Raw genomic sequence first — 16,108 nt, 5'->3', positions numbered from 1 at the left:
TTGCACAGTTATACAGATTACTTCCGTATCTTTTTTCATTTTATCCTTACAACTTCCCTGAGTCAAAATGTTGGACAAATGTTGCTCTCCTCCATAGAGAGGAAGAAATTTGGAGAGGTTACTGGACATGCTCAGAGATACAAGCCTAGAAAAAAACAGAGTATACACTGGACTTAAATCTTTCCCATCCTTCTAGTCCAGTTCTTTATACTGCTGGACAATGCATGTGTTCATGTTCTGGCATGTGTTGTTACACTCTGTGTCAGTGTTAGTTCCCCTGCAAGACTGTACATTCTTACAATCCCTAACTTATTGGACTTGTTGGTAACAGTAACTAAATAAATAAGTTAATAGACCCTCAAAACTTTAAATTCAGGAATAGAGAAAAGAAATTTCTCTTCTTGTAAGCTGCTTTTGCAATGGGTATAAAGGGCAAAACTGCTGTCAAGTTGGTATACAGGAGTTGGAAAACAATATACATGCTTCATCTGTTCGTTAATTTTTGCTCAAAAAGGCTTGACTTGAAAATTCAAAATAAAGTGGGGTCTTTCTACATTCAGGTCTCCAAAAAACCATTTGTGGTGAGATTTATTCTTTGCAAGTTTGTCTTAAATATAGCCATTTATATTGGGGAGGGGTAGGCAAGTTGCCTCTAATATTGCTTTCATGGATGGGAGAATTGTGGCATCAAACAGAAGTATAATCAGTAGTAGGGGCTAGGAAGAAAGGTCTTATGTGAGTCAGGGACCTTCAGGCATTGCAGTTCCATGATACCAACACCAGGGCTTAGGCTTAAACCAAAGCCCATGGGGCTACTTGGGGAGCTGGCCAGGGCCATCCTTGAACTGTGTCCCAGGAGGCCTTAGTGTTGGCTTTAGACCAGCAAATCTGAGACAAACAAAACACCCTACTCAGCTCCGAGTGTGACTCTATACTTTAACCGAACAAGCTTGCCCCGGCCTAGGTGAGATCTCCCAATGACCCGCCCTCAACCAGCGGGTGCAACCTCTACTAAACCAGCAAGCAACCCGCCTAGTTTGTCCCTGCTGCCATCCCATAGGCGGCGCAGACGCTCTCGGTGGGCGGCATTGTTGCGTCTCTGTCGGCCGGATTGTCATGGCTGCGGGTGGTGGCGTCTCAGCGAGGAGCGAAGGCCTGCGGTATGCGGAGTACTCGCCGCCCTCGACCAAACAGTCCGACGCGGAGATTGACCAAGGACTGGTGAGTCCCCCTGCGCTCCCACCGGTCTCCAGCTCTTAGCTGCGGGCTGGGCCTGGTAGCAGCCGCCGGGAGTCCCTCTGAGTCCCGCCTCGCCTCTGTACCTCCTTTTCCCTCGAATCCTGGTTCTCGGCTTTCATTCACCATCGTCACCCCAAGGTTAATTCCTTCGGCTCCAACGCTGTGCTGTGCCTGGCATTGCAATGAGGCGTGTTTAGAGAATTTCTGTCCCCTCAAGGAGCTTGCAGTCTCGTCGGGGATACAGACCAGAACAGGCGTTTGGAGATTGATTGTTGTGAGTGCTGTAGGGTGGATTCTCTTTATCACCTAGGAGATCCCAGTCCAGTTTTGGAAAGAAAACAGTGTATTTTATTCATTATAGCCACCATAATATTTCAATCATGGTAAGCAACGTGAAAGAATTGGGATATTCTGAGGACAGTGGTACCATTTTGATGAGTTTTAAGTGAACGAGTGATAGTAGGGCCATTGTACGATTCTCTCTGGCCATGATTATAGGAAGAATGAATTAGATGGGGGAAGTCCAGCAATGCTTTATCCCTTTTCTGCACCACGTTCCCTGCTACACCAGCCCGGAGTGACGTAGCTTGTCTACTTAGTGTCCAGTAGAGTCTTAAAATTTTGAGGGATGCAGACAGTTCTTTGATTCCGGGGTTGTCTGTCTCATACTTAAGGACTTCTAGGATCCATAGTCCTCCATCCACCAATTATCTTCTCTCCTACCCAAATTATTGTGACAACCAAAAGGAATAACAGATTTTCGAAGTGCCCCCAAAGGCCTGTTCTGCTCTTGTTGGGAATCATTCGTCCAAGTAATAACCAATGAAGATGTAGAAAATAAGAGTTGAGAATAACTTTGGGGAACTTGGAAGTACTAAGAGTGATGGGAAACTGAAAAAGAGTAAGCGTTAAGAAAGAATAAATGACCTAGGTCGGGGACATATTCAGTAATCTTTTTGAAAATAATAGAACATAAAATGTTTCTCAAGGAGTTGAAGAGAAAATGTGTCTGCTAGATGGTAGATAACTTTTTCTCAAACAAATAGTAGTAGAGTTAAATAACTTTTGCTTAAATAAGCTTCTCTTTAGGAACTAAGAATTAATGTTTATTAGCATGTTTAAGGGATTAAAAAGAAAAAAGTAGGTAAAAATATTTGTGTAGTAGTTTTGAGTGAAATAGTAACACAAAATTAATTGTTTAATAATTAGAGGTCATAGTAAAACTTTGCTTTAGCAAAGCTGGTTCTCATTGAAAAATAGGAAAGAAACTTCAAAGTTAAAAAGGTAATATTGTCAGTTTTGAAAGCAGTTAGAACAAAACTCAGGTTGTGTGAGGGGTAGCCTTTTAGTTTGCAGTACCTTTCTGATGGTATAACTCCCTAGTGTCCATTAGGGTAGTGTAGCGATTTTCAACTGATTTGCTGCAACAATTTTTGAAACACGTGATACCTGACTATTTAGTCAGGGGCACTGACTTCATTTCCATTATACAACAATAGCTATCTGGTGTGAGTAAATCAAAATTATACTTACTTTTTGTCAGATTGGCAAAAATATATTTTTTGATGTGCCACAGAATTTTAGTCATTAGTTTATATGTGCTTTGAGGTGAAAAGGGTTGAAAATCGCTGGGATAGTGATTTTCGTAAGAAAAGTAGCCATTGATGTGTTTAATATGAACAAACCTTATGTATGAAGGCTAAAACCTGTCAAACACATAAATTATCAAGTATTCATTCCCTGAAAAAAGAGACCACTTCTACAATTGTTCAATTCCAGTTTTATATAAAACATGTTTTACCGTACTACCTGGAAGCTTCCATTTGAAGAAATCACCTGGGTTATGTATTATATATCCATATTTTTAACTTTCATTTTTTCCTTGCTGATCTTTATATCATAAGAAGAGGCTGAAACGTAAGACAGGAACTTTATTTGCTCTCTGATTGCGAGCCTTTATAATGATGCTTGATATGTGATTAGCATTCCAAAAAGAAATTGTTGAATGAATAAATGTTATTCTGGACTGGGAATGAATGAGAACTATTCTTTCAGTGAATAGAGTTAATATATTCAAAATACAAAATTCAGCTTATCTAAAATGTGACTCATTATATCTTCTTGCCAAACATGCTTATTCCCTTATTTCCCTTATCTTAAATAATCCCATACTCAACTCCACCTCTCCTATACTTCCCACATCCAGTTCATTAGCCACTTACCCTGCACTCTGTGGTTTCTTTCTCCCTCCCTTCCCATTGCTCTTCTGTTAGTCTTTATCACCTCTCCCTGGCCTAGAGTAGTATCCTTTAAAAATTAGTCTCTGCTTCTAGTACTTTGCCTTTTTCAATCTCCATACTGCCATCAGTTATTTTTCTGTAATCCTGACCTAATAATGGTATCACCCCTTTTAATAAACTTACCATGGCCCAAACTTTCTTCGAGGCAGTATACTGGATTCTTCATAGACTGATCCACAAATCACTTATCTAGCCCCATCTCCCATCCTCTATCCTCTACTGCATTCTGTGTTAATGACTTACAGTTTTTGCCTCTGTTTGAAACTTTGCCTGGCAAACTCCTGTTTATTTTTTTTAAGGCTCAGCTTACTGATGTGAAGCCTTCCTTGACTCCAGTTCCCTCTCCCTAGTAGAATTAAGTTGTTTTATCCTATGTATTTCCTTAGAAAGTTATATAATTTTTTTATTCTAGTATTTCTTGCATAAAAAATATATTTACCTAAGAACCTTGGTTGTGAAGTCTTTGAGGCAAGAATTTTTTTATTTGCTGTGATTGACATTGTAATTGACATATGGTATTCACTTGTTTATTATACAAACAGCTATTAACTTTTATTACTGTTGAGTAACTTAATGAAAAAATAATGGATTTTTGGTTCTAATATACTGATGCACTTACTATTTCTCTGTAGGATTTTTCCTTTATGTTACCTTCTAAGGGAGAACAGTAAACTCTGGATCTGTCTTGCTCACTGCTCTCTCCCTAGAACTTAACACAAGGCCTGGTGTATGCTAAATAATGTTTGTATATTTATATGGCAGATGTTGTAAGTGTTATAAATAAATATTTATTGAATAAGAGAATAATCTCCATCTTTCCTCTCCATCACAGTCACCACTTTGCTTTTTGAGGCAGAAGAATAACTCTTCCTTGTTAATTTCCCTCTGGTATAACTGTTGTTTATCTTGAACTTATGCTTGCAGTCTCAAGATAGAAGTTTTAACATTTTATAACACTTTGAGGCAGTTTACATTTATCTAGAAAGTTACCTACTGCTTATGCTGTTTCGGAAGAATGAAATGCCTTAGAGATTTGTAAACAATTTTGATGCCTTTTTTCCCCCCTCAGCAGTAGCAGCTTTGATGGAGTAGACTGTTATACCAGTTTTCAGAAATTCTTTGATTCATGGTAGTGGAACATTTAATTTTTTCATTTTTTTCCAGGTGGATATTTGAAACTAGGGGACAGTTAACACATACCTGACTTGGCCCACTTGTTGATTTGCTGGCATTATTTAAATAGTGCTTGTTTTCCTGTTTGGGATATGTATTTTTAACTAAGATTAGTTTTTTTTTAATTTATTGATTTTTAGAGAAAGAAAAGAGAGCGAGAGAGAAACATCAGTGAGTTGTTCTACTTATATGTACATGCATTGGTTGATTCTTGTACGTGCCAGAGCTACTGGGGGTTGAACCTGCAGCCTTGGTTTATCAGGATGACACTCTAACCAACTGAGCTACCCAGCAGGGCAAATTAGATATTCTTTTTAAAATTTTAATTGTTGTTCAAGTACATTTGCCTACATTTTCCCCCCATGCCGGCCATCCACACCTCCCTCCCCTGATCCCACCCTCCTCTTTGTTTTGTCTATGTGTCCTTTATAGTTCCTGAAAACCCTTCCCCCCTTCCCTCCATTATTCCCTCCCAACTCCTCTGGTTACTGTCAGATTGTCCTTAATTTCAATGTCTCTGGTTCTGTTTTGCTTGGTTGTTTGTTTGTTTTATTGATTAGGTTCCACTTAAAGGTGAGATCATATGGTATTTGTCTTTCAGCGCCTGTCTTACTTCACTTAGCATAATGTTCTCCAGTTCCATCCATGCTGTCACAAAGGGTAGGAGCTCCTTCTTTGTTTCTGCTGCATAGAATTCCACTGTGTAAATGTACCATAAATGTACCATTCATTTACTGATGGACACCTAGGTTGCCTCCAGCACTTGGCTATTGTAAATTGTGCTGCTATGAACATTGGGATGCATAAGGTTCTTTTGGATTGGTGTTTCAGGGTTCTTAGTATATAATCCCAGCAGTGGAATTGGTAGGTCAAAAGGCAGTTCCGTTTTTAATTTCTGAGGAAATTCCATTCTGTTTTCCACAGTGGCTGCATCAGTCTACGATCCCACCAGTAGTGCACTAGGGTTCCCTTTTTTCCACAACCTCTCCAACACTTGTTGTTTGTTGATTTATTTATGATGGCCAATCTCACTGATGTGAAGTGGTATCTCACTGTGGTTTTAATTTGCATCTCTGTGGCTAGTGATGCTGAGTCTTTTCATAGGTCTCTGGGCCCTCTGTATGTTTTCCTCCGAGAAGCATCTGTTCAGGTCTTTTGCCCATTTTTTAATTCCATGTGTATAATAGCTTATGGGAAACTTCATTCTGGGTCACAACTCTGCATCTTAATAATCCCATTTTTATCTTCTTACTCAGCTCTTCACCCTGTATAGCTAATGAGGTTTGAGAGTAAAAGATTTCCTTGTCATGGAGTCAGTGATTTCAGCTTTCAGTCCACCAGAGGAAGTGTAATTACTCCTGCAGCTTCAGCAACCCTCTCTTTTCGTTGATTAGTTATGTCTTTATTTTTGTTTTTTTAATGTCTGGTGTTAGGGACTACTAATAGAAGGTGCCAGGGGAATGTGAAAGGAAGGAGGGACTTATCAATCTTCTATAGGCATACTTCAGAGATGTCGTGGGTTCAGGTCCAGACCACTGTAGTAAAGTGAGTATCACAATAAAGTGAGTCATAATCTTTTTGCTGGTGGAGGGTTTTGCCTTCAATTTGTGAAAAAATAACACCTGTAAAGTACAATAAAGAGAACCACAATAAAATGAAGTATTCATACTTTTAAATTTGTTTGTTTTTTTCTGTAAGATGGCTTTAGTAGTACTTAGCTGTCTTTAACTTCATTCGAAATGATTTGGTTAGATTGTATTGTGACAGCTGTTATATCAACATGCATTAAGAAAAACTTACCAAAATTGATGAGTTTTTGTGTAGCCATTTTAATATTGAAGATGGAAGAAAATACGTAACATTTTCAGCATATTATGCTTTATTATTTCAAGAAAGATAAAAATGCAACTGAAACGCAAAGAGAGATGTGTACAGTGTATGGAGAAGGCACTGAGACTGATCAAACATGTCAAAAGTGGATTGCAAAGGTGCATGCTGGGGATTTCTCACTGGGAGATGCCCCACAGTTGGGGTAGACAAGCTGAAGTTGATAGTGATGAAATCGAGACCATTAATTGAGACCAATCAAAGACATTTTACATTTTTACCAATAACTTTATTGATTTGGATATTTTGAGTATGTTGGCTGATCCTCCCATGTGGTATGATATAGATTGTTCTCAGTTAATGTCTAGATTTTATTATTATCAACTTCAGCCAGTCTTCCTCAATCATCCAATAAGAAATCTCCAGTTTGCAAACCACTTTTGATATATTTGATCAGTCTCAGTACCTTCTCCATATACTGCACACATCTCTTTCTGCGTTTTGGTTGCATTTTCACATTTCTTGAAATAATAAAGCATAATATGCCAAAAATGTTACATATTTTCTTCCATCTTCCATCTATTAAAATAGCTACACAGAAACACGCCAATTTTGATTTTTTTTATAAATGCATGTTGATATGACCCCTGTCACAATACAATCTATCAAAATTGTTTCAAATGAAGTTAAAGACAACTCAGGGTTAATAGAGCCATCTTACAGAAAAAAACAAGTGAACTTTTTGGCCAACCCAATACATAGAACTTAAAACATTTCCAAATATATTATATGATTTTGTAAAAATCATATGATTTTTGATTATATGATTTAAGTAGAAGTTTTAATAAGTGGCATAAATTGATACCTAATTTGTATATTCTCTTGATTTGTGGTAACCCATTTCAGCCTTTCTTTCCATTCTAGAAAACTTGCGATAGTCTATAACAGGGGTATCTAACCTTTTGGTGTCTCTGGGCCACACTGGGAGAAGAAAAATTATCTTGAGCCACACATTAAATACACACACATTAACAAGAACTGATGAGCAAAAAAAGGTCCATGAATAATTTTCATGATATCTGCCACCACAGATGAGTGAAAAAGTCCTCACGTAATAATCCTAATTATCTAGTGGGCCTTTCAATAATCTTTTAAAATTTTTGAATAGGTCCCACGTTTGTGATCACTAATACAGGAAATGTACATATCTAAATAATAAAACTAATGTTTTAAGTAAATTTATGGTTTGTGTTGGGCTGCATTCATAATCATCCTGGGCTGCGAGTTGGAACATCTGTGGTCTATAATTTAGAAACAGTTGGAATATCATGCATTTTAGAATTGTTGACTCATTCGTTCTTAGTTTTAAGTGTCAACAGATTTATTTCTAACACCATATGTATTGTCTGTTTTATCAATGTGATGAGATTTTTTTCACTGAGGTTTTTGTAAAAAAGGATCATAATTTTATGTCAGGGGTGTCAAACTCATTTTTACTGGGTGCCACATCAGTCTTGTGGTTACCTTCAAAGTGCTGAATGTAATTTTAGGACTGTATAAATGCAACTCTCCTTAACTAGGCGGGTAAGGAGCTTGGCGCTGCCTCTGGGTAGGAACCAGGTGCCAGGCGAGATAAAACAAGGTTGCAGGCCTGCTGTTTGCCACCTGTGATTTAGGTCCTTATAGTAAAAATTCACTTGTGGACATATGTATTTTTGCCTTTATTTACCCTGAAACAGTTTCCCAATCTTTTCAAACATAAGGTCTGAAAATTTTAATAACTGTCTCCTGCTCCATAATGTCAGTAGTGTTTTCAATTTTTATTCATTGATTGTATAGAAATCAGATAAAAATTAATGATACAAGTATATGTACTGAGTCCATTAAGGAGGAAGTGAACTGGCAATGAGTGTATGTCTACTACATTCCAGACACTGTGATTATATTTTTCTATTTCTCTTAATAGTCTTGGGAAGTTCGTTTTTACTTTTCACTATTTCATATATAAGAAAACTGAGGATCCGAAAAGTTAATTAACTGTCTCAAGGATATATACCTAGTAAGTGGCAGGTCTAGAGTATGAAACCAATTTTGACTCCGAAAGTTCTTAACTTTTTAACTGGACCATATTCCTGCTTCATCATTTATATAGATATCAGAAATTGATGAACTTCAACTTAAAGAAATGATTTATAGTCTTTTGTACTAATTTTCAGTCTTTAGATAGCTCAAGACATGTTTTAAGATTTTTAAATTTCAAAACAGTTCATTTCATTTTGAAAAATTTTTTTAAATGATTTATTTTTAGAGAGAGGGGAAGGGAAAAGAGCGAGAGAAACATCAACATGTGGTTGCCTCTCACATGGCCCCCACTGGGAACCTGGTCCGCAACCCAGGCATGTGCCCTGACTGGGAATCAAACCAGCGACCCTTTGGCTCACAGCCTGATTTCAGTCCACTGAGCTACACCAGCCAGGGTGCAGAGTTCATTTTATTTTATCTTAACTGAAAAAAGACGGAAAGAATGTGATGAGATTTAAGCTGTAAGCATTACTACTTTAAGAAATTGCTGCCTTAAAGTAAATAAAATAGACTTTTATAAGAGAATAAAAATATCTTTCAGATAATAGGATGGTTTCCCAAGCAAAAAGAATTAGCAAAGCTACAGAGTGTTGCAGGTAAGTATAGATCAGGTGTAGGCCAAGAGAGTTTAAGGGGTACTTGCCAAGGACTTACTTCAGAGTTAGTGTGGTAAGTCTGTAGAAATACACGATAGAGGGACTGGCTAGAGACACAGCCAGATCGTTTTTATGGTCAGAGTGTAAGATTAAAAGGGGGGATAGCAAAGATTAATGTATTTGTTTTTATTGAAGAGTGCTAGGAAGAATTTGTATTTATTTTTAATAAAGTTTTGTTGATTGGTTTCAGAGAGGAAGTAAAGGAGAGGGTAGGAGAGGGAGAAACATCCATTTGTTGTTCCACTTACTTATGTATTCATTAGTTGATTCTTGTATGTGCCCTGACTGGGGGTTGAACCTGACACCTTGGTGTATCGAATGATGCTTTAACCAGCTGTTCTATAGGGCCAGGGCAGAATTTGTTTTTAAAGTTTATTTTAAAGTACACAGGTCAAAAGTTTTTCCTACTTAGGAAATTAAAAGTTATTAACTGTTGACCAGGTAGGATCTTCCCAAGATTTTTCTAGTAAGTTTCATTTTTCTCCTGTTTTTCAAAGAAACAATTGTATAATAATATCATATTCTAATTATAATAGCTACAATTTATTGAATGTTTATCCATGTAAAGTACTAGGTGATATGTTTAGATGTCCTAATTTATAAAAATTCATCCCAATCTAAGGAATCTAAGGAAGTAGGTATACTTATTACCCTCATTTTACAGATAAGGAACCACTAGTCTAGAAGTTAAGTAACTTGGCCAAGGTCATGGAGATGACAAGTAGGGAGCCAAATTTCAAGCCATATTTCTTTGATGTGTAATACAAAGACATTGTTCTAATGATAAAAGGTAAATACTAAGACGATGTAATTACTGTTAACATTTTGGTGTGTATCACTTTTTTCTATATCTATATGCTGTACATTTTATTATATAATTTCTTCTTATTCTCTGTTTAACATATTGTCTGTAAATATTCCCCAATGTATTAGTTAATTTGTCTGTGTATAGTTCATTTAGGGCCCAACTTATTTACTTATTTTCCTACTTTTGGGTCTTCATATCGTTTTGTGTTTTTATATTATAAGTAATGCAGTGATGATATCCTCATGTATAATTTTATGCACCTCATTATTTTCTTAGGGTAATATGTTTAAATTGTAGTTACATTGGCAGGTCGCTAAATAAATGCAAAGCAGTGCTTATAGGTTATTTTTAAGAAATCACAATGTATAACAAGGACTTAAGTTTGGAGAATTTTTTTGTTAATTATATTAGAGAGTGGAGAAGTACTCATTAGTCATAACCCTAAGAATTTTGTTTCTTACTGTGTTTGACTTTTGGTTTGATTTGCTCTGTTTTTGCTTTACTCTTCTATTTACTCTCTAGTGTTGCTGTAGAAATTAATGCTTGCCTGTGGTTCATAAAATAAATTAAGTTACTTTGAAGTGGAGCAAATACGAGTTATTTAGTGTTATCTTTCCTTTTTTACTTAATTTAAGGTTTTAATGGGAATTGGTGTTTTGAGAGGAGTTCAGTTGTATTTGTTTTTGGCAACAGAGTAATAATAGTAAGGGCCAGGTAGATTAATATGAGTTGGTCCAGTTTAAATAGGAATATCTGTGAAAGTCATGTCAGCTTGTCTTGAAAATTGTATAGAAGGATAATTGTAAGCATTTTTTCCTAAAGTCATTTTACCATTTCTGACACTTTTTCTTGAGTGTATATTCCCCTCCCCTCCATTTGATCTCCATGTTTAATACCTCTCATAAACTTTGCTGATTTGCTGACAGTCTTTCTTATTTCATTTCTTTTCTTTCTTCCACTTGCTGTTGTTTACATTCATAAAGCTTTCTTTATAGAAATTGAACCAAATAATAAGGCAGCATAAAACACTGAGTTCAGCAGAAAGTGATTTGCTTGTGATTAACCCCTGAGAGTTGAGTCACTGTCAGATAGGAATGTTTTTTGAAACAGCCTGCTCATTCTTCTTTTTTGCTAGTAGATGAGACCTTTTTAAAAAAAATAATGCTGTGCTTGGACTTTTATTATCTCATAATGGCATGTTTTTAGAAAAAGAAGTTCAAAGGGGAGCTTATGACACCCCTTCTGCCCCCACCCCCCGTCTTCTTTTTTTTTAAATATAATTTTTATTTAATTCTTGTTCAAGTACAGGTTTCTGTCTTATATTCCCAACCCTGCCCACCACCCGCCCCGTGCTCCCCACCTCCCTCCCCTTTCCACCCCCCACCCTTAGTTATTGTCCATGTGTCCTTTATACTTGTCCATATGAGTCCATTCCCTTTTCCCCTTTGATTCTCTCCCCTCTCCCCTCTGGACCCTGTNCTAAGGAAAACAGTATCAAGATACAAAGAGAAGCAACTGTTTGGGAAAACATATTTGCCAATGATACCTCAGATAAGGGTTTAATCTCCAAAATATACAAAGAACTCATTGGATTCCACTCAAAGAAGACAAGCAACCCGATCAAAAAATGGGCAGAGGACTTGAACAGACATTTCGCCAAGGAGGACATACAGAGGATCCCCCATCTTCTTTTAGTCTTTCCTTTCAGCAAAAGGGAAGTCCATTAAGGCAGTAACTGTGGCATTCTTTTTTCTCCCCCCGGCTTTACTGAAGTATAATTGACAAATTCTATGTGGTTAAGGTATACAATGTGATTGAACATACACATTGTGAAGTATTTACCACAGTCAAGCTAATTAACAAATCCATCACCTCACAGTTACTGTGTGTGTGTTTGCATGTGGTGAAATCACTTAAGATCTACTTTCTTAGCAAATTTCAAATATAAAACTTATTTTCTCATAACAAAAAGTTTGACCAACCTTGTCCCACTTTCCCTACCCTCAATCCAGCAACCCACCATTCTGCTCTGTGCTTTTGTGAGTTTCACTATGTTTTACATTTTCTTTATCCATTCATCTGTTAATGAACACCAATTTTTCTCTTTCTCTCATACCTCATATCTAGTCTCTCAACAAATCTTGGCTTTATCCTGAATATATACCAAATCTGATCACTTTTCCTTATCTCCATCACTAATAATCACTCTGGTCCAAACTACTGTAACATTATCTTTCTTGGATTATTTTAATAGATTCCTAACTCCCTTCCATGTTTTTGCCTTTGACATGTGTATTCTCAACATGACAACTAGAGACCATTTTAGGATTCTGAATAAGATCATCTAAAGCCTGTGCTCAAAACAGTAATGTCTTATTTCACTCAGAAGAAAACAACTGAAGTCTTTATATTGATCCCTAAGGGCTGTCATGGTCTGCTGCCCATGTTACTCTCCGACCTGATTTCCTATTGTTTTTTACCCGTTCTCACATTCTGCTGAGAATGGCTCTGCCTACGCCCACTGGTCTTCCTTTACTTGCTTAATTTTTCTCCATGTTGTATACTTTCCTCACTTATATTGTTTGTTTTCTGTCTTGTGTTAAAATGTAGCTTCACAAGGATAGGGATTTGGTCTGATACATCCCCAGGGCTTAGAATTGTGATGGGCACATAGATACTCACTGAGTGTTTATTGAAATCAGTCAACCAATCAGAAACAGGAGATAGCCTCCAAATGGCTGCTCAATAAATTACCTAACTCTTATTGGAAGTTGCTTTATTTTTCTTTATGTTTGTTTAGCAAATCAATCATTCCTTTATGCTTTTGTACTGTGGATTATTTTTGTTTCATTTTTATAATAAAATTTACCTGACACAAGGCCTTTAATATCATTTTCTGTGTCTTCCATAAGACTTTTGGGTATATTTACCTGGTCCAGGGTATTTTGAGGCATGATTATATGTTAGTCTCTTAATTAAGTTTTACTATCACTGTCCTTTATAATTTTTCTACTTCAAAACATAATTCCAGTAACTGGCAGACACCAATACAGTACACAGAGGCATCTGGATGGTAGGGAAGGTTTTTAAGACTGTTTTTATTCCATCGTACAAACTTCCTGAAAACACACTCTGTGTCAGGTGCTTTGCTGGATTTTGGAAATCCAGATAAATACAGTTCCTATCTTCAGAAGGTCTCATTTTAGAATGGATTTGAAATAGGTAAAACATTATTAAATAACATGCAGTGTATTATAATAGGTCTTCTAAGTACTGTGGGCCAGTGAAGAGTTTTACCTAGGTGAGGAAGTGGTCAGGGAAAGCTTTACTGAGAGATGACCTTGAAATTGGTTCCTGATAAGTAGCAGAGCAAACAGACTTGGTGGTCTTGGAAAAGGATTCTGTGTGGTAACTCCCACCATTTTAGAACCAACCAATGGATGATATTGAGAATTTACCCTTTGATGATGGCTGTAGTGCTGTTATGCATATGCTTGGAAATATTTAAATCTGAATTACTCATGCATTGTGTATGGTCAAAGGGAATGCAGTGAAAACTATGTTTTTTGGCAGTTAGTAAAAAATATAAAGTCATGCATTTTTAAAAACTTAAATATCACTGATCAATATTACATAAATTTGTTATGCACATATATATCATCTTTGTTTCCATGGTGACCATTGTTTGATCCACCAACCGGGAGAACAAATGTCGGAGATTTTCAGGGATTCAAAGATGTTAATTTATTGGCCAAGTTTAACCTGTGCAGGGGCGATCCCTCCAAGTGTCCGGAGACACGGTGCCCGCTGGGGGCTCGTCCGGGACTTACAGCTAAGTCCTTATATATAGGCCATCAAGCAAGCGTTTTGCACAGAAGCAGATTATTGGCTTATAGGGCCCACACACGAGAAAAAGGGTGAGGTCTGACTCAACTGAAAGGGAAATTTTGAAACTAAACAGATGGCAATCAACTTACAGGGTGTCTGCTAGGGTTTCAGGCTCCTTGGGGCTGAGGCCATTTTTCTTGTTCCCAACAACCATGATGAGATTGTTAAAAACTGAGTTTAGAGATTTGGTATAAGTTTATTGTTTTCTGTTTTTCTTATATAGACCACTGTTCATTCCCAAACCCTAATTTGAACCAATTATTAAAGAATTGGTTGGTGGAATTTTTAACTGACTTTTCTTTTAGGTATATATGTACACATATTTCTAGGATCAGATTGTTCTAAGTATGTGGTGGTCTAATTTTGTGTGTGTGGATCTTCTGCAGGCCTGCAAAATGTTTGCTCTTTTTCTAACACATAAACATCTGGATCTTCAGAAAAAATCTTTCAAAACTAAAACTTGCCCAAGGCAATCTTGTAAATATTTTTTAAAAAGAAAAGAACAGCCCCTGGTGTGCATCCACGTTTACCGTGCCCTGTCTCCTGCGTGTGTGCGGCACCTGTGGCAGTTGCAGCTTAGGCCAGTGTACAAGGTGTTCACGTATCTTGCTGCTTAAGTCACACTGCCTGATTTTATTTTCAGCACACTTTCTAATTTTTCTAGTCGAAGAAATCACAGCATTTGTCTACTTTCTGTCAATTCACAGATGTACCACGATATCAGTCTAGTTGCTTGAGCAATTTTAGACCTTTAACCTGGTTATTGCCTAGTTAGTAGAAAATGACTGTACTGTGGCACTAACACTATGCCTGAGTCACCATGTTGCTTTTAAACTGCCTTTCCAATGTCATTTTTATCATTCTGTTACTGCCAGTTTAATTTTAAAACATCATTGTTTAAAAAACATTCAGAATAAAAATTGAAGTACATCTTTGTGCTTGCCACCAAATCAGATACTGTGTTGCATTATAAAAGAAACAGATCCTGTTAGCCAGAGGATACAGTACTGAAGTTTAAATAAATGTGAAATGGCATGGTGATAAAGCAATTTTTTTTCAACAGAAGTAAAATAGAGAAGATGTTGATGGAATTGTTTATTAACACAGTAATGTCAAATGAACTATGGGCTATTTAAAAGCCCCAGTATGTTTTTAGGTGTTATTATACTTTTTAAATTAAAAATTCAAATAAAGTTTAGGTCAAGAGTTCTGTGTGGACTACTTGCTCAGGTTTCAGATCAACTGTTTTGTACTGCTTATTTTCTGCATTTGCAGTTGGTTTGTTTTTTCTGTTTGGGTCATTCACATATGTGGAGGGTTGGGGGAACTTGTTTTAGAACTCTTGAAATTTGTATCTGAAAAAACAAAAACATAAGCCAATGACTTTTTAGTTAGTGAAAAAAGGTAGTATTACATATTTTTTTCTTTGGGGGTAACATCATATCCTTATTCTAGGCTAGTTAGGGTTAAAGTTTTAACTTATTTGCTTATGTCTAAGAGCTTTAGTATTTTTTACAGATTTTATTGATTTATCTTTAGAGAAGAAGGGAAGGAGAGAAGGAGAGAAATATCAATGTATGGTTGCTTCTCCTGAGTCTCCTGCTGGAAACTGGCCTGCAACCCAGGCATGTGCCCTGACTGGGAATCGAACCTCGATTGTGTGGAAACTCAGTTCGCAGGCCCGTGCTCAATCCACTGAGCTACGCCAGCCAGGGCAAGCTTTAGTATTTTTATAGAAACCTTTATGAGGACCATTACCCTTATTTCAGAGTACAAAATCTGGTTGTGTAGAACATTTTTTTTAAATTTCAATTTGGACTCAGTTTCCAAATAATATATTTTTGCTTGTTATCAATTGTTTATGCTAAAAAATATAAACTATTTTAATATCAAGTTAATGAAAAATACAATTAGAGAAGTAGATCAGGTACAATACCATTTCAATAAGGAATTTTAATTGCAATAAAGAATTGAGTTTTTGATTACCTGTGCTATACTTTGTCTTCTCAGTGTGGATAGATGAGATTTTGATTGCATAGTTTTTAGTCATTCATTGAACATCCTTTTCTGCTCTAGTGATCCACCTAATTTGGGTTTCTTTTTGTTGTTTTTAAAGGTGGCAAGGCCTTCCGTAT

At 36.7% G+C, this 16,108-nt stretch overlaps 1 protein-coding gene across 2 annotated transcripts in view; it reads left to right on the top strand.

Annotated features, from left to right (window-relative positions):
- The first annotated feature begins 1,070 nt into the window (after nucleotides 1–1,070).
- Nucleotides 1,071–16,108, top strand: part of DNAJC15 (DnaJ heat shock protein family (Hsp40) member C15) — an 83,391-nt gene continuing 68,353 nt past the window's right edge. Inside the window, exon 1 of one of the 2 annotated variants that reach the window (XM_037060108.1) lies at nucleotides 1,071–1,221. In XM_037060108.1, coding sequence (XP_036916003.1) covers nucleotides 1,117–1,221 — 105 coding nt within the window. In that variant the 5' untranslated portion in view covers nucleotides 1,071–1,116. The remainder of the gene's footprint in view (nucleotides 1,222–16,108) is intronic. The other variant, XM_037060098.1, reaches the window with a different exon arrangement.

Source organism: Sturnira hondurensis, unplaced genomic scaffold (assembly GCF_014824575.4).
Source record: "Sturnira hondurensis isolate 20B ecotype Veracruz unplaced genomic scaffold, ASM1482457v3 Scaffold0001074, whole genome shotgun sequence".
Lineage (NCBI taxonomy): Eukaryota > Metazoa > Chordata > Mammalia > Chiroptera > Phyllostomidae > Sturnira > Sturnira hondurensis.
This window is presented reverse-complemented; position numbering and strand designations above follow the sequence as displayed.